We start from the raw sequence: 19,997 nt of genomic DNA, 5'->3' as shown, positions 1-19,997 counted from the left end.
TTTTGAACCCAAATAAAGAAAATTAGTTGACCATTTAGGCTGCCCTCTACACCCCACCCCTCCCATGCCTACAAATAAACTCCATTTTTTTAAGCTACTTTGAAATGGAAGAAAAGGTGACCTATTGGCAGTGCCAGACTTGGCTCCCACATGGGCACGGTGCTGTGGAGGGGCTCATATAGCCCAGGGGCATCTGCAACCTCTGAATTCCCCAGCTACAACCTGCCCTGTGCAGGACTGATCTGTCATACTGCCAGCGATGCACATTACCCTGGCAGAGAGAATCTCTCCATGCGTAACCAGCGGCACTTCTCTCCACTGCCAGTGTGGCAACAGCTGGTCCAAAAAAACAGAAATCCAATGATTACACAGGGTGAGCCATGTAGGACTAAACCATAAGTTTAATAGCTCCTACCCTCTTTTCACAATTATAAATAAAAGGCTTTTACTGTAGCTTTAATTAGTTTAATAAAAATAAAAAAAAGAATACCTGTTACAGCAACATTTTGTGAACTCTAGGGCAGCACAGTGGCTCAGTGATTAGCACCCAAGGCCTTTGCAATGCTAGGTCCCAGGATTGATACTCGGCCAGGGAGCTATCTGCATGGAGTTTGCAGGCTCTCCCTGTGTTTGTGTGGGTTTTCCTGGGCACTTCGGTTGCCTCCCACATTTCAAAAACATGCAGTTAGGTTAATTGGCTTCCCCAAAAAATTGACCTTGGACTGTAATAAAGATATATGACCATGGTAGGGACCATAGATTGGGGGCCCCTTGAAGGGACAGCTAGTGACATGACTATGGACTTTGAACAGCGCTGTGTAATGTTGGCCCCTTATAACTCTATTTTGGCCCCTTTCACACTTTTGGTGCAAAACCGCACATAAACTACAGAATTGTGGCCAGGAGTAGCAAACTGCACTTAAAGCATACCCAAACTCAGAAATTTCACTTTACATCAAAGGGTAGATAACCCCTTTATGTTACATAAAAATTCAATTTTTTGGTTTTTCTTTAAGTGCAACACTCTTTTTTTTCTTCTTTTCTTTTTAAAGAGTGCAGCACCGCAAAGCCTCTCGGGATACCTATGTTAGGCATCCAGGGAGGCTCTTGGGTAGTCTTTCTGCGATGGATCGAACTGCCCTGTGGGATTGAAGTTAAGTGGATTTTTTTTTGTTTTATGCACTTTTGGGTTTAGTTCCTCTTTAAGCTGAAGACGTTTGTATGTTTTGCCCTTGTGTCCTTCCCCCAAGAAAGGAAAATCAGCTTGTCGCTACCATACCCATGCCGCAATCTGCTGCAACCCCAGCCTAGTGAACAAAACGGTTAAGCCTGTGGTGGAATACTGTGCTCAACTGCAAGTCTGAAAAGGCTCTTAGTTTTCATATATCCCTTGTTTTCTTCTTACTATAATACTATTTCTTTCTGTTTTTTTTTATTTCGTATTTGTGGCAAGACCTATGAAAAGGACTAAAAGTCACAGCATTCCCATCTGTTCACAGCCAGAGAGCCTCAGCACAACCCAATACAATGTGCATCCTACAACAAGAACAGCAATCTACAAAAATAAGGATATTGCCATTTGCTCCTAAATACAGCATTGGAAGGTGAGTGGAGGGAGCAGCTGTTTGCTTATGCAAAGTCAACATTAATAAAATGGGATTTAGAGTTATTGCTTAGCAGATTGCACTATAATACATTAAGTATTAAAGCTGTTCCATAAATAACTATAAAGTATACAAACTATAAATAACAAGGACAAATATGCACAATGCAGTCAGATTAACTCTTTAGAGCTGCCGAGATTAAGCAACTTTTATATAAGTAATTTTTTTATACCAGTGTTGAACCCAGAAATTATTTTAAGCTGGGTGGGATGAAACTGTAGGTGGGTGGCCCAACTCATCAGCAACCACCCTAAATCGACCGGCAAAAGCCAAGCACTGTCTGCAATTTTGTTGGCTGGTGTTAAAAGGACTAATTCAGCACTCCGGTCTATGAAAAATAAAGTAGCGCTATTTAAGTTTATTGTGGTCCTAACACAAAACCCTGCCGTGATTTTAGAATAATTAAAAAAACAACAACATGAAAGTCATAATGTGCAAACAAACTTTTTTTCATATTCAACAGATATAAACCAAAAAAAAAAAATCTCTTACCCTAAAATGTATTTTCTATATATATATATATATATATATATATATATATATATATATATAATATAAAAATGCTGCTATTTAGCATAATGTAGTAAAGATGGCAGACATTTATGGAAACAATCACAAACCCTGCACAGTCCTAGCTTTTTTAACATATTTCAATAATAAGCAAACAACAAAAGATATGTGGAAATTAATTATTGTGCAGTGAACATAAAGCAACATGTTCACCCGAGTCAGGGGTTAGAAATGTTACATGTTACATGCCAGTATCTCTGGCTATTATGTGACTTCCCAATATGACAACACAGGCTTGATCTGGCACCCAGCATTGTCAAATGAGGAAAGAATTCCCAATTCTTTGGGAAAGAATTCCCAAAACAGTTAAAGGGCAAAAGGGAGGGGAGTATGGAGGGGATCCGGTGTTAAAGTATGTCACCGCGAAAGAAACCATATTCATTATATTTGCAATGCCTGCAATTTTCCCCGTTTCATATATTGAAAAATAAGCAAGTACAGAAATCTATACATTGATCTGCTAAAAAGACAGCATGATGCCATCTTCCTGTCTGGGTTGACAGTGCTAGAGTGAAATGCCAGAAAGCATTTTTGTACCTGCTTACTGGACTACAAAACTCCACCTATTACCCACCCCAATCTATTCCTCCTCTAATGCTGCTGACTTCATTCCAAAGAGTTTGGTTACACATGGTGTGAAGGGAATGGGCCCTTGGGAATCATAGACCTGGGAGTGTGGCTATGTCAGTATGAACTGAGCTCCCAGTGGCTGCCCCTGCAAGAGTTATACAAGCCTGAAAATGATGATATAAAGGAGAGGTGCCCACACTTTTTTGGCTTGTGAGCTGCTTTTTAAATGACTAAGTCAAAATGATCTACCAACGATATTTTGAAAGGCAGGGCTCCACAATCTACTCGCGTTGCCTTTGCGATCTACCAGTAAATCGCGATCCACCTGTTGGGCACTCTTGATATAGGGTATGATAAAAGGCATTACTTATATCAGGAAGAATGGAAATAAAATATTGCTGGGACATGTCCTAGAGGGGAAGAGAGAGGTTAGGGAAATTTTGGACAATGGGACATACACTTTAAAGTGAAGTTTTCCTGCATAGCTAAAGCACAGGTTTACAATAAAATAGATAAAAAGTTCCTTTTTTTCTTTTTTTAATTATATCATGTTCTTCTTTGGCTATGCATCATGCTCCATTTTCACTTACCTTTGTGAGCTTTTCGATTTGCCGGTTGCGGACAGCTGTGTTATCGATCGCCAGGACTTCCACAGACTCTTCCTTTTCCAGCTTGTATTTATTCACACCGACAATGACTTCAGAACCTGCCAATTTCAGGAACATATTAAATAAACAGTGCTTCAAGGGAAAAAGGTCAGCCTGCCTAAAATGTCAGGGTCATTTGTCATTCACATAGAGTTCAGGACAAACTTGCAAGCCAACTAACCCTTCCCTCTCATGAAAAGTTATTTTAACAAGATACTTTTCCTAAAAAGGAACTTTAGTCAAAAAAACCATATTAATAAGAAGGAATAATGGCTATTCCCTGGCTTTTCAGTCTGTCCTTGGTAAGGATTGCGTTAAACCGTGAGACTGTCTTTTCTAAAGCTGCAGTAAATTATTTTTCTCAGTCCATGAAATAAATTCCATTACAGATGGAGTGCATATAGGACATGTCAATCACTCCTACCTGTTACCTTCCCTTCTTCCAACAGCCAAGGCAGGTTGGTTTGCAGTTTTAAAAGCCATGCACAGGAGGTTAGAAACTTATTATAAAAACACAAACTGCAGACAATATATTTATACATGCGTGTTGCACCTTTTGTGCTTTTTAAATCAGCTCCTAAGTTTCTGTGTAACGTCCATACACACAGACTAGAATCAATATATAAAAGATAGACTACAAAGAAAAGATACGGAAAAAGTGTCCAAATACATTATTATTATTATTATTATTAATAAACCGGATTTATATAGGACCAACATACTAAGCACCAGTGTACATTAAATAGGGGTTGCAAATGACAGACGAATACAGACAGTGACACAGGAGGAGGAGAGGACCCTGCCCTGAAGAGCTTACAATCTAGAAGGTGGGGGAATAAACACATAATAGGCGGGGAGATACATGGAATAGAAGAGATAACGTAAAATAGCTATATGTCCTTTACAATATTTCTCTAATGCAGTGCAGATTACTCACAATGGTTATGTACCATACAATTGTGCTACTTATGAGCACACACTGATAAATGTTGCCCTCTTATAGTGCAACAATCAACTTACATCAAAAGCTATATTTAAAAAAAATAATAATAAATTCCAGTGATGCGGACTGTAAATAATGTCACAAGTATTTCAGGACAAGGTTGATGCTTTTAGTACAGTGGAAGAAAAACAAGAAGTAAAATGTAACATTGCTCCAAACAATTTAAAAGCATTAAACAATCACTCAATGGAAGAAAAAACCTATGACACAACACTGCCACCTACTGGGAGAAATCTGCATAGAAAGTCAGTATGTTTATAACTGACAGAGGGGCTGATCACAGAAAAAATTCCCTTTTCCCTGAATTATCAAAAGACTGATGCCTTAACTACAATAGTCTTATGCTTAAGCAGAACTAAAGTCCCACTTTTAGCAATCCACGATCAGGCCGGCCAATTATTGCAGAAAGGGACAGGCGATGTTCCTTCTGCAATAATTAGATTGTAAGCTCTTCGGGACAAGATCCTCTCCTCCTCCTGTGTCACTGTCTGTATCTGTCTGTCATTTGCAACTGCTATTTAATGCAGAGTGCTGCGTAATATGTTGGTGCTATATAAAAAATAAAATATATAATAATCCCTCCAACCTGGCTGATCACTTTGGGTTTCTAGCAAAAAGTTAAACTGTGGATCAGCTGTTTGCCAGGATACCTCCTCTGCTGAATGTGCTGGGAATCGTGGGAGTTACGTTATCTCAGCATTGTCAGATATCTTGATCAAAGCTGATGCTTTGCTTGCCAAAGATCATCTAGCAGAAGACAAAAAAGAAGATGGTGGTGCCCTGTTAGGAAACGGGGACAGGTGGGTAAATTGGGTTTAGTTCTGTTTTAACATTAACATAAAAACAGAACATTCTGAAAGGTTAGCACTCTGGCCTTACAGCGCTAGGACCCTGGTTCCAATCTGGGTCAGGGCACTATCTGCATGGAGTTTGCAGGTTCTCTCCATGTTTGTGTGGGTTTCCTCCGGGTACTGCAGTTTCCTCCCGCATTCCAAAATCAGGCAGTTAGGTTATTTGGCTCCCCCCACCCCCCTTAGACTATGATAATGACATATGACTATGGTAGGGACATTAGATTGTGAGCCACTTTGAGGGAGAGTTAGTGACATGACAATGGACTTTGTACAGCGCTGCGTAATGTCGGTGCTATAAAAAATACTGTGTAGTATTAATTTATAAAAAAAATGGTGATCAGATAAATGACAGGCTTCCCATCAGCTAATGAATTTCAGTGTCAGTTTTAAAACCAGACATACAACTGCTGAGTACACTGGTTACCAGCCATGGTGAACCTGTTGATCTCTAAACACCCAGCTTACAGTTGAAATTCCAGAAACTCAACTGTGGTTGAGTAGTGCACATGCAAGGTATATTTTTCGCCTCCTATTTGCATCTCCTTTTTGACTGCATGTTAAATGTGCAAGAAGTAGAAAAAATGAGGGAGAACCAGAAATCACCATCAGCCAAATGAAAAATAAAAATCAGCAGCATGGGAGAGAAAATGATGCACTACCTTATGCACCTACCAATACCTCATTACTGCATTCCTATGATATTTGCAGAGCCAGTTTTCATACTGTGGCAACCATAAATGAAAGCCCTCTCCAGCATGCACTGCTATTTGCGTGTTGTTACTAAACAGCCACCAATGTTTATGTTTCAGCTCCCTGGCACCATCTTAAGTCCTACATTGTCTAGTTTACCGATTTTATTGTGTAACATCTGAACATTTTTGACGTAACGCAATAGCAAATAACACACTTAATACTTACCTTTTCTGAAACCTATACCTTAAGTCTTAAGAAAAGCTTGCCAAAAATGTTCTGTACCAGTCTATCTGATATCACTGCTGTCATTCTACAACCCCAGGCATCTGATGTACCTGGAAGGGTGCCGGATATTGAAAATTCCTCAGCAAGTTTATCTCAGCTTATCTTTGGCAAATATAGCGATTTAGCAAGCGCAATCATAAATGATCCTTACAGCTCCACCCTGGTTACACTAATGAAGAAGCGACAGCACAATAAAGAAGTCATCACTCTGCTATTCCCCAACTTACTCTGGTAAACTGATGAAACTGTACAATTCAGAAGATTAACTGATTTAGGGGGCTGACACTCATTATCATATTCCACAGTTTATGATAAAAAACATATATATTGTTTGTAATTGTGAATAATTAGGAATGTTATTTACTTACATGTTTCTAGATTCTATGTGTAAACACCCACCTGAGTCAATCCGGGCCTGCCTTCGGGCTGCGCACTCCTCAATGCGAAGCTTGGGGATTCCCTCGGCCACAGCTCTGGCCATGCCGCCCATTTCTTCTATCTCCTCAATCAGCTGATTCACACAGAACCGGTAAAGAGTGGACATAAGTGTCAAAAAGAGTATACATTAACAAATGTTAAAAAAGCTGAATCACTTCCCCGATTGCTAGAACCGTTAAAGCAGTGTTTCTCAACCAGGGTTCCTCCAGATGTTTCTAGAGGTTCCTTAAACAATAATCAATTTATGACTCTTGGGTCACTTTAAGTGACACCAATCATCTTTTTGTCCATCTGTAAGGATTACATTTTCCTCACTGGCCAGCAATGTAAGAGTCATTCTTCATATTAACCATCCCACTGCTGTACAGTGAGTCGTGGATATAGTAATTATAGCTGAACACCTGAAAGAAAGTTCCTCCATGTTAAAAAGGTTGAAAGACCACAAATAAATATATATTCAAAACAATAATATACATAATGAAAACTTGGATTATAGCCAGCCTACTGAACAGCTCCAGTTTCCCCTACAACACTCTACACTCTACTCTATACTGTTCTACACCTGTGAGTGTCAATATCTTCACTTTGTGAATGATCTAGAATCCAGACCTTTGAAAACATTGTGTTCCCTGGTACCAGCACCTCACCGATTTTATAATTTGCATTGCCTTACAATTAAAATATCCGATGCATCCTGCTGCAAAGGAATATATAAAGAAATACTAGGCAATTTATTTTTATTCACATGATGTGCTCTCTATTAGGAACTCCAGTGACCCCAATGTAATGGGTGCACCCTCGGATTTACTTTCACTTCTTGTATGGAGGCACAACAGGAGGTGATCTTTTCAAAATGCTCACTGGAACACTAGTCCACAATAAAAAGATTTCCTATTTATTTTTCTTTGAGTGATAACTTCACCCAAGGATTTTCTAGCATTTTTAGTACCACTTGAGAATAGTCTTAAGGACAAATAGGGAGGATAAGTTTTAGGGACACAGGCGGTGTTAGAACCCTGGCTTAGGTTCTAATCCGCACCACTTTATCCATATCCAAACCATAAAATACACTTTAAATGATCTCCTCACCTTCAGAGCAGCTTGGTAGACATCCTCTGTTAGACATTCCATCATGTAGGAGCCTCCCCAGGGGTCGGCCACCTTAGGTATGCCTGACTCTTCCTGGATGATAATCTGGGTGTTGCGGGCTATCCTGGCACTCTTCACTGTGGGCAATCCTAGAGCTTCATCAAATGAGTTGGTGTGCAGAGACTGAGTGCCTCCAAACACAGCAGCCATGGCTTCAATCACTGTGCGGATGACGTTGTTATACGGATCCTGGAATAGAAATATTCAAAGGAACATTATTATTAATGTTTTTTGGTTTAAAATTATTTTTTTCTGCATATAGTTCATATTTATATCTGCACAATGGGTCTTCTATTAAGGTAGCACTCCATAACCCTGTCCTTGTTCCTGTTCCCCACTGCTGCTCCACACAGACACACATACCGTAGCCATAAGGATAGCATGGATTTGGTATGCGAGTACAGCAGCTATAGAAGCGTTTGCTGTCAAAACATAGATGTCTGACACAGTGTTTATAAACCCTGCTCTGAAGCAACATTATTACATTTCAATCAACTATGTCATTCATCTGCAGATCAAAAGGAAGAGCTTCCATTTACATTGTGAAGTACAGATCACATTCTTAGGGCTGATGTCAAATCTAAATATTGGAAAAAGGGTAAAGCAAGGATGCAAAGTTATAGTCCACCTCTGTAAGCTGAGCTTATATTTAATGTATTTAAATTACCTTACAAGGGAATAAGTGCAACAATGAACAAGTATATATTCTGCTCATACACAAACCTATGGCTGGAAAACAAAGTATAGTAACCCAGTGATCTCCCCAGCCCCTTTTAGCTGGGTGCACCACCCAGAACTTTTCAGTAACCACCTGGCTGTTTTTGGGTAGCTACTAAAGAATTGGGTGACAATATAGGGGCTGCAACCTGCCTACAATTTCTTCCCATCCGGTTTAAAAAGATTCCTGGGTTTAACTATGGGTTACTGTAGTTTGCTTAGTACCCTCAGTATGGCCCTAAATAAAGCCAGCAGAGCTGACATTCAACCTCAGTCCACGTGTTGTAATGTGTAACAGAGCGCCCTCACCTGTTCAGTCAGAGACCAGCCAGAGGTCTGGCAGTGAGCTCGCAGTAAGAGGGATTTCTGATCCTTAGGCTGGAAATGCTTTTCGATCAGATGTGCCCACAGACGCCGTCCAGCTCTCATCTTTGCTATTTCCATATAGAAATTCATCCCAATGCCCCAAAAGAAAGACAATCTAATGAGCGATAAAGAACAGCAGGTAAATAACCTTAAAAAAGGAATTGTTGTAGGTAAAATTAGACATTTGGCATCTATGAAATATTACTGTGCAGCACAGCATTGAATGCTACGGGTTTAGGCCTAACAAGGTTTCACGTTAGCAACTGGCAGTGCATTTTAGAATATAACTGTCCACTATCCCAGGAAAACCGACAGACATAGATAAAATACATAAATCAGAGATATCAAATGATTTGTATTGTTACCCAGCCAGCCTTACGATTTATGCAGCCCTGACAGATAGCAAAGGTAGGTGAGGACTAGGCAAGGCAAAGTGACAGGTTCTCTTGAAGGAATACCTCACCTACACTGGTTCCTCAGTGTGCTCCCCCACCATTCTGTTCCCTTGGGTATGGGGAGCATATAAATTCCTCCCTTTAATCTCCAAATTCAATGGATGTCTGCCAGACCTGAGCATTCAAAAGTAAGGAGGAGGAAGAGGTCATTAACCTTTTATGAGCCCCAACACGAAGATTACACAAGGTTAAGTCTACCTGCACAGACAGCACAATGAAGTGATGGAAGGCACACTGACAGGTAGGTAACTGTGGGGTATATTCTTTAAGAAGAGAATGTTACTTTGCCCTTATAATGTAACAGGGTTTTTTTAAAGCCAAGCTCCAGGTTTACTTTCCTGTAAATGAGAAGCAGCAGCAAGACAAATAGACTGGAGGAGGTCTACTGGGTCGATGTGTCCCTTGCTTGCCCATTTTAGACATTGGATTTTAGTTTCTTCAATCATGGTTGTGTGGCATCAAATATCGGTGTTACCTAGGACAGCCGGCATGCAAATAAAGCATGCCAAGGAATGCAAAATCCTCCAGATTGACATCTACCTGTCAAGGCATTTGACAATTTTTGTCCGCCCTACACACACACACACACAGAAGCTTAAAGAATGGCTTCATTAAAAAATGTTTTGGCATGCTGGGGCCAAAAGAAATTACACAAGAACACTGCATCTCCTTGCCCCATTCCCTTCCATGTGTGGTGATGAAGAATAATATAAAAGCAGCAGAGTGATGAGGTTATCGCTCTTCTCTGCCACCATGGTACTAAAAGCACAGGTGATTTGAGGAAAGGGAGAAGCACCAATGCACTCAATAAACCTTTTTTTTTTAATTTAAATATACCATAAAGTATTGCTACTGTGTATTAGCTACCCCAATGGGTTTGCATATCTTTTGCTTTTTTTAAGATACAATGGGTACTGGACATTACAAAACTCAAGATGAATATTAAATACATTGCACAATGTTATAAATATTAAAGTCCTCCCTTTGCCTTAGCACAGCTTATGTAGATCACTAAGGTATCTAGATTGCAATATGGGAGGAAGGAAGCATGCTGAAACACTAACTTAGACCAATGATAGCCCTTAATTTACAAGAAAGAAATGGCAGATATAGGCACAAATTGGTGTCATCTATCCATCCATCGTTATATCATCGTATATCAGCTATGTATTCTATTTGGGTCCCTCCTAAAAATCTTCAACTTACCTGGGTGCAAATTCATCAATGGTCAGACCAGCTTTCAGCCCCGTTCTGCAATACTCCAATCCATCAGCTACTGTATAAGCCAGTTCCAAGACGGCGTCTGCTCCGGCTTCCTGCATGTGGTACCCACTGATGGAGATGGAGTTGAATTTTGGCATGTACTAAAGAGAAGACACAAGGGATGGGGGTCCTATTTAAGCCACACAAATACATACAGAGTCACATGAAAACTATATGAATGAAGATATATGGACAGCCTTCCAAATGATTAAACTTAGGCATTACAAGCACATGAAACCTTTGTATGCCACAACATACAAAGACAGCGCTTTCTAAATTGTGGAATTGAGTTTGGTGGATCTGATTTTCTGTTCCGGCGTGACCCTGCACACAGCTCCATAAAGACATGGTTTGATGTGGAGCAAATCGAGTGGTCTGCATTGATCCCTGACCTCAACCCCACGGAGAACCTTTGGGATGAATTAAAACAGTAATCCAACTTATCACCAGGACTCCAACATTATCCAGTACTAGTTATTTAGCTAATGCTCTTTGGCTAAATGAGTGGAGGTTTCTACACACACACACACTGCAATATTGTCTACAAAGCCCCCCCTAGAAGATAATAACCTATTAGTCATATAGATCCAATGGTCAGATGTCCATGAACTTTTTGGCCCACAGGTCCAAGGCAACATGGGGACAACTCCACTATCATTTTCAATTATCTGTCTCAAGCAACCTGGCTACCAGTAAAATAAGTTCTGAACTGGTTTAGATGTCTGTGAATTGGGTTGCACTGCAATGCACAATGCTGTCATCCTGACACATTTCAGACACTGGGGGCAGGAAGGGAAATGCATTTTTGTTTTGGCAACATCTTGTAATTTTCTAAGATGAGCCACAAATGAAAATCAGACAAGAAGCTACCTTCACAACAGAACAAGGTTCTCAATCTGAATAGCAGAGTGAATAAATAAAGCCAAAAGGACTATTGTAACATGAAACATGAAGAACCAAAATTATTTACTAGACCAGCGTTTCTTTACTTTTTTTATTATAAGGGAACCCCATCTATATTTATTATAATCACAGCTCACAGTACAATAGTGTTGTGTTGAATATGAAGAATGGTTCTTACATTGCTGGCCTTTCGGAAGGCTGCCAACCTTACAAAAAGATTATTGGTATCAGTTATACTGACCTGAGAGGCAAAAATTGCTCAAAGAAGCCCTACCAACCTATAGAGGAACCCCTAAAAACCTCGGGAGGAACCCTAAGATTCCACCGAAACCTAGTGGAAAACATTGGGCTAGACCATTCCTATTGGTCTCAGGGTCTCTTTTAGAAGTCAGCAAAAGGAAGTCATAGGTAGCTTCCGGCAGGGAGAAGATCCTACCTGAGATGTGTACTGGAAGATATCAGCAATGATTTTCATAGAAGGACCTGGTGGAAATATATATGTATTCCTGACCATAAACTCTTTCAGGATATCATTCTGTATGGTCCCTGTCAGTTTCTCCTGAGGAACTCCCTGCTCTTGGCCAGTGACTATGAACATGGCCAGGATGGGTATGACGGCACCATTCATGGTCATAGAGACAGACATCTTCTCCAGAGGAATGCCATCAAACAGCATCTTCGTGTCCTCCACTGTGTCTATGGCCACACCGGCCATGCCGACGTCTCCGTGTACTCGAGGGTTGTCAGAGTCATAGCCGCGATGGGTGGCCAGGTCAAAGGCAACAGACAAACCCTGCTGACCGGCTGAAACAAAACCAGACAAAGTAAATACAAAGATACAAGAGGAAGATGAGGCAATGTATAATAACCAGATCACTGCACAAAGGTTAAGACAATATGGTACAAGAATAGAAAAAGATATGGAATTATGTCTTTCCTTCAATGTCATAAATCATATAGTAGCTCGATTTAAGATCTCTGTACCTGTGCCTGACCACAGAAGCTGACACTCACCTTTGATGTTGTCCCTATAGAACTTGTTGCTCTCCTCCACTGTACTGAACCCAGCATACTGTCGTATAGTCCAGGGTCTATGTGTGTACATAGTGGGGTACGGACCACGTGTAAATGGTTTTACTCCCGGCAGCTCCTCGGGGGTGTCCGCTGTGTCTCTCTTAGTGTACAGGGGCTTTATCACAATGCCCTCTGGTGTATGCCACCTCAAGCTCTCTGGGTCTTTTCCCTTCAGTTGTTTCTTGGCTAGAGCTGCCCATTCTGGGTGTAAGGTCTGATTGTGCCGTCTCTGTACGGAGGGGCAGCTGCTGAGTCTGAGGAAGGCTGGCAGCCTGCTGGGCACAGGGAGTGGAGTTATACTCCCCAGCACCAGATGCTTCACCTTGGTCCGCAACATGATCCAGAAGGGACCAGCACTCCGAACAGTTAGACCTGAAAGAAACAACAGAAAATAGATTAAAAAAATGTTTTGTCTCCAGTACAGAATTTTTACACAAAGGAAAGACAGAGAAGAAGCTGTTTTTTTTTTAGGCAGAAATTGCTTATATTATTATTCAAGTGATTGCAAAGCAAAAAACAATCAGTGGTGGGTACATACAATGGTTACGAGTGGGGTGGATGGGGTAGAGGACCAATCAACTAAACATATTGGATCCCTAATTATTTCAACAAATAGTGGCCGTGTTAACATTCCATGTCAGCGCTCAACCCAGAATTTTTTTTAAGCCCGGTGGGAAGAAATTGTAGGTGGGTGGCAGCCCCTGTATGGGACCAAACTCTTTAGGAACCACCAAGAAACAGCCGGGTGGGTGCTGAAAAGTGCCGGGTGGTGCGCCCAGTTAAAAGTGCCTGGGGAGAACCCTGCATGTCCTGATGCGTTTCACCATGCGGCTTCCTCAGGGGATTTGTTAGGAAAGTTATTACTTGGTGAACATACAGGTTAAGTTATAGTATGAACAAATTTTCTGTAAAAGGAAAGAGGGATCCGGGAAATTCAGAGGTGAATTGCATAAAGGCACTGCTGCTGATTTGATGTTCAGGTGACAGCAAAAAGCTGTACTGGACTAGTTTTGTCTCCAGTAGGAAATGGAAATAGTGGAAGCTCAACCTAAGCATATGGCAACGAACCGGCCACCAGGATTGCCTGTTGTCTCTTCCCCATTACTGAATTACCATGCCACTGTGTCACTGTATGGAGGATGCCATCTTAGTAGAGGCACAGAATTGCTTCCACATGTAAGAGCCTCCAGCATGGAGAACAATGAGCAGAACAGCAGTGACATCAAGTCTCCAAAGAGACAGCAGGGCTATGAGACTGCAGACACAGGAGTGCCTAGGCACACTTACACACAAGAGAGTGCACGGATCGTTTTTCCCAGGAGAAATTCTAGACCAGTAGTCGCCAACTAGTGGTCCGCAGCTCTGGCTGGTGCGCCCTCCATAAGGGTCCTTCTCCTGACCACGCTGGGGGGGTGCACAGACCATTTCCCCCTTTTTGACACAACCCGCCTTCCACTGTCCTTGCGATGAGAGAGAGGGTGGGTTTTGGCATCATGACCCTGTTTCTTCCTCTTTGAGTGACACGCGGCTACCCAAGCATGCACGGATTTCGGATTTAGTGGTCTGTAGGTCTGAAAGGTTGGTGACCACTGATCTGGAGAAAATGTAAATCCCATGGGGTTGTTGCTATGATAAATACAAGTTTTATATTTATTATCTTGTATTTATACACCCCCAACATATTATGCAGAGCTTATGGTCATGAAACTAACTGTCCCTCACAGTATGATGTCACCAAGGTCATTTTTGGGCCAGTATGTTATTGGGATGTGATAGGAAACTATGGGGAGAACATACAAAGTCCATGCAAAAGTTTCCCTCCTTGGTAGCCATGGCTCGAACCCGGGAATGTTGTAGTGGTTCATGGAACCCTGTTTGAGAGTATAGGATACAAGGGAAGCTTACTTGTACAGTATTACAGCGTGAGAAGCTGGGCCAGCACAGTCAGTAACTAGACATAACATAGAGAAGATCTCCTATTTCTCTAGATCCCCAACACCCAGCATGGAGGTCCCAGGCACCCGGGAGGGCCAGATAACCCCAGGCAAATAGCGGGACATCCCCTTATTGTGTATATAGAAGTGATCAGGATGGCTATGAATCAGCTCAGATCACCAATACCAATAAGAAGTCAACAAGTCACAAAAGTAGCAGCCAGAAGCTGGTGGTGAAAGCAATGTAAGGTTTACGTCGCTGGCAGCTAAAGGGTTAATAAGGGGGGAATGCTGCAGCCAGATTTATCCATCCTTCCCACCACTCCTCTTCTGCTGCCTCTCTTTGTAGTTCTCCCCTAGCCGTTTTCTTCTCTCCTCCAATGACCTTCTAATGACTTCCCCACTTATAACCTCATCACACGCATGGCTCTAAGACTTGTCTAGAGCTGAACGATCTCTCTGGAATAGTCTTCCTTGTCCTATTCGGCTTGCTCCTACATTCTGCACACTTTTAAAGAGTACCCCTCTTTTCAAACTTGCCTACACGTCTTCTGTCTCCTAAAAACCTCACTATTCACTCACCATTCCAAATCCCCCTTCTATTATATGCTGCTTCTCCTCCTTTTAGATTGTGAGCTCTTCTGGGCAGGGACCTCTCCTCCTCCTGTGTCACTGTCTGTGTCTGTCTGTCATTTGCAACCCCTATTTAATGTACAACGCTGCATAATATCCTGGCGTTTTTTTTTTTAAAAGAAACCTGTTTGTTAATAATAATAATGCCATCCCAACCTGGCCAAGACCATGATGGGGACACGGAACAGAGACGGGCGATTATAAACTTGGTTTAATTCCACTTTAATGGCTATGCAATTGTCCATGGTTGGGCAATTTATTACCTTTGCTTTTATATCCAGGTTTTGCTGCAGACATGTATTTAGTGAATCCAGTCATAGCTGTCCTTTATTTCACCAAGTATGATATAAGCATGTAAGTTAGCAAGTATTTGCAATATGTGCAAGCCTAAATATTGTGTTTATGCAAATGTTTGCAGGAAATATGTAAATGTGTAGATGGTGGGTACAGAACTTAAATGTTTAAGATTTTGTCTCTGTTTTGATAAATGTATCATAAAGAACTAAACCTGTAATTACTCATCTATCCTTTTTTCATGGTAGGATGCCACCATCTTGCTTCTTTTCTTCCCGAAGATGATTTTCAGTCATTTTGAATGGCCGCTGCTAATGCACAGCCATGTGGCAGGTAAGAACAGTTATTGGGGAAGGGACATTGCCTGTCCTTTTCTGAAATACTCACCTATTTGAATCACCCATCTTGAAAGTAGAACCTTAGTTCTACCTTAACTGTGTTCATTTTTTCCTTTTCATCAGAGTACAATCCTTTGATTTAGGAATACACTTTGGAATGGAACAACAACATTATGCAATGCAAGAAATACACCTGTTTGACCCAGAATTATTTAACCTTATGTACAAACTACTTTTGTTGTATTCACAGGAAAATGCTCATTATTGTGACAGGCTTAACATTTTTTATTCTGCATAGCTGCTATGAAAATAATCTGCACGCAAAAGTGTAACTGTACACTAAGCTTGGCAGGAATTCAATTTACTCTTTCTATGTACTATAATGCACAGGGAAATATAATTCCTATGAATAACTAACAGCAATAAAAATAATATTTGGTATGAAGCAGAAATACAAGAAATGTGTTAGGGTTGCAGGTTTCTGGAAAGGTATTATACTGCAGTGCTGTGTCATACTCACACTGAGCCTTCAATCAGATATATACTATATTTGTATATTAAGTGCATGCAAGTCATGTGTAACACTTACAGGTATTTATTACCTGTATCCCACCTCTGACAATATCTTTGCCTGCTTTTCTATTCACAAGCATAGTACCAACTTAATTCAGGTATCATCCAGACTCCTTATAAAGTAGAGTGTAATGTACAGTGTGGTCTTTGAGGGAGAGGAGACTGTGGAAATGCTGCCTTCTTGGCCTTGGCCAATACATGGTGGTCTAAATCCCCCAATGTGCAACAACATAAAAATAAAATGTCCTGGTTTTTGGTGAACCAAAAGATGAGAGCGATACTGACTGCCTCAGTTCCTAAATTTTAAAAAATCTGGTCACCATGGATTGAGCAGTATATGAATAACGGCTGGGATTGGTCAATATTGACCATATAGTCACATTATTAACTATATAGGATGTAACATATGTTCCCTTTCCATGGGTGGGAGTGTAAGCCGGCCTGCCCCCTGTCCCCCACCTTTCTTTGGTCTTTGTGTTTTAGTGGTTGTCGATGTTATATGTAATATGTTAACCCCCCTAGCGTTCTAATTCTGTCATTTTTCCGGGTGATGCGAGCAGGAGAGTGAGCAGCGGGGACATCCCCTACTCCCGGAGGCTGATCTCCGGGTGATGCGAGCAGGAGAGTGAGCAGCGGGGACATCCCCTACTCCCGGAGGCTGATCACCCGGAGATCTGCTTTTAAATTTCCCGCCCGGCCACGCCCCCCGACGGAGAAGTGCAGGGATAAGGTAAGGGGGACCCCCAAAGGTACCCGGAGTGTGACTCGGGGTTACCGCTTTTTGCGATTTTTCCCACCCCGAGTCACACTCGGGAATACCGCTAGGGGGGTTAAGAGTATTTGGGTATATATGTCACGCTTAACTGAGTGGCAAAGATAATGTAGGAAAAGTAAATTATAATGAAATAAAGTAAAAATACACAGTGTTAATTAGTCGAAGAATTGGTTAAGAAAGGTGAACCCCTATTGTATTGTTAAGTTTAAGGGAGTAATGGAGATTGAAACAATAGGGAAAGAACAATGGTCAAAAGATCGTCACTGAAGAGAATATGAGGGGGGTGGGAAGGGGAAAGCAGTCTATAATATATAAATAAATTAATTAGGAGTATACTGTGTATTGAGATAATAATCTTAATAAAAGATAGAGATCGAGAACTGAGAAATACTAAAGGTTGGGATAGACATATATAATCAAACTTGAAGATTGTGTTATATAGAGATTATATTGTTTCATTATAATTTGTTGGAAATTGAATGACACATTTTATGCTGGATTGTTTTTTTGTATTATCAAAATGAAAATTAATAAAGAAATTGAAACAGGAAATGCTTCCTTGCCTGTAGCAGAATGAGCACCTCATCCTCATCGTTTCTCCTCATCTATATTTACTCTGCTAATACCACTAATCAGTCTACTTATACAAAGCAGCATCTAGGCAAGACACAAACTTCTAGAATAAAGTCCTATGGAGTGAACATTATAGTCACAACTTAAATGCTATATTACATCATCGCTACTGTAGCAGGAGTGGCAAAGCTTTCTGAATATTCCACTGTAGAGCCGCCTAAGGTTTAATCTTTTTAGCTAATCAAATAAAAAAAACATGAAATACTGAATACATGTGTTGTGGATTTGTGTAAACTGTCTGGTTGGTGTCCTCCTTCCCACACTATCTTGGGATGGGAGTGACCTGATAAGAAAAAAGTTATGGCTGTTATGCCCTAATGGGTCATGAGAAAGAAAGCAGCTGGTAATATACAAAATATATTCTCATACTAACAATTGCATATTATAATGTAACAAGGAGGTTTGGTCAGAATGATCTAGCAATGATCATGTAACGATTTGATTGGTTAAGATCAGTGTATAATTGTTAACTCCAGATATCATAGAACTGAGTGCTGATGATGACATTTTCTGAATATGTGTAAAAAATGCCAGCTTCTCCCTGCCTGACGGGGTGTCACAGTTAGATGATTTGACAATGGACCCTCCCTGGGGTAAACTGAGTCATGTGATCTTGTTGATGGGACTGTTGCTGTTTTGGACCAATGTACCCATCCAATAAAGATAACTTTTAATTTAAAAGTGTATGAGTGTTTTGTGTCGTTCCTTACCCTTCCTGACACTTGTAGTCCCACAAATACTTCCACCTTGTTACACTACTGTGAAGCATGGAAGATTTCTGATGTTTTCAGGTTGTGTGAGCAAAATTGCACTGGGAAGTTGATGGGAAGTAGCATGTTACCATAAAATACAGGAGAACAACTTGCATTTATCAATCTGGAAGCTGCACATAGGATGTCCTTCACAAATGACAATGATCCAGAGCACAAAGTTAAGTCGACACTTCAATGTCTACAGTAAAAAAAAAGTGAAATTGCCAAAGTGGCCATTACAGTATTGAGAGATTTGAAATGGGCAGTTCATGTGAGACCACCAAAGACTTTATGGGAAAAGGAGGGTTTTTACCAAAAAGAATTGCCAGCTTTTACCACCTGGGAAAATCAAGAATTGACACAACTATCAGAAAAGACATCATTGATATTGAGGGTACAGTACAAACAACTTATAGTATGCAAACTTTAAATCTCCTCTGCCTCTCCTTTTACCATTTTTCACCTTTTATGTAACTCCCAGGGAAGGGACAATGAGAAATAATTTGGGTATGAGCTCAGAGTCAGTGGGGACTGCTGACATCCAAGGTGGTGGTGTCCAACAACAATCTCCAGGGTTTTAAATGGCTACACAAGAGAAGCTAATGCAGGTAAATAAAAAGCATAAAATATGTTACATTCATATATAACCTTTGGAAAGACAATGATGATGCCTAATGATATAGTATCTAATGTATAAATAAAGTGTTCTTGTTTTTTTTATATACTATATATAAAACAACTATACCAAGGGAGATTACACATAATACAACATTTTACAGGATCTACGAAATTTAAAGCTAAATAAACTTTTATTTTAACATAAATCTGTGTAGAGGACAAGGGGACAGTTGCATATGAAGGAAAGATGATTTTAACATCAGTTTAAAAAGTGGCAAACTGAGAGTATACATTTTTAACAGTACTCTACTTATATTATCTATGTATTAAATAGAAAATCAGATGCATTCTGAGGTCTTCCAGGTCCATGTGTTTCAATGGCAGTAATTGATTCCCGCCAGGAAATGTTTATGGAGGATGTCAGATTCCCTTTTTTTCATTAATAGAGCCCATTATGTGCATCATACTGTAAAGCATAACGTGCCAGTCAAAACACAATATCCCAATAGTAGGAACAGAAGCACACTCTCACCCTCATTGCAATACTTGGTCCCTATGTTGTAATGTACAAGGTTGGGTTATATGTTCATCAGAGTGGTTTGCTTACTAGTGCTAGTGTAATATGCCCCTACATACCAAGTGCGAAGATACAAAAAAAGCTAGTTGAAAGCTACATGCCATTTTTGACGTCTGTGCCAATTATTTGAAACTCTGTCCTTTCCATCATCAAAGTATGATATAAGCAAGTATTTGCAATATGTGCAAGCCATTGTGTTTTATTCAAATGTTTGCAGGA

At 40.5% G+C, this 19,997-nt stretch overlaps 1 protein-coding gene across 1 annotated transcript in view; it reads right to left on the bottom strand.

The window, feature by feature from the left end:
* The window catches only part of MMUT (methylmalonyl-CoA mutase), a 43,224-nt gene extending 30,205 nt beyond the window's left edge, over positions 1 to 13,019 (bottom strand). Inside the window, exons 1-7 of the mRNA XM_072407405.1 lie at positions 12,592 to 13,019; positions 12,014 to 12,381; positions 10,618 to 10,775; positions 8,900 to 9,071; positions 7,814 to 8,062; positions 6,686 to 6,797; positions 3,395 to 3,510 (exon numbers count right to left, since the gene is read on the bottom strand). Coding sequence (XP_072263506.1) covers positions 3,395 to 3,510; positions 6,686 to 6,797; positions 7,814 to 8,062; positions 8,900 to 9,071; positions 10,618 to 10,775; positions 12,014 to 12,381; positions 12,592 to 12,988 — 1,572 coding nt within the window. The 5' untranslated portion in view covers positions 12,989 to 13,019. The remainder of the gene's footprint in view (positions 1 to 3,394; positions 3,511 to 6,685; positions 6,798 to 7,813; positions 8,063 to 8,899; positions 9,072 to 10,617; positions 10,776 to 12,013; positions 12,382 to 12,591) is intronic.
* Positions 13,020 to 19,997: the final 6,978 nt, after the last annotated feature.

This window comes from Pyxicephalus adspersus, chromosome 4 (genome assembly GCF_032062135.1).
Source record: "Pyxicephalus adspersus chromosome 4, UCB_Pads_2.0, whole genome shotgun sequence".
Lineage (NCBI taxonomy): Eukaryota > Metazoa > Chordata > Amphibia > Anura > Pyxicephalidae > Pyxicephalus > Pyxicephalus adspersus.
This window is presented reverse-complemented; position numbering and strand designations above follow the sequence as displayed.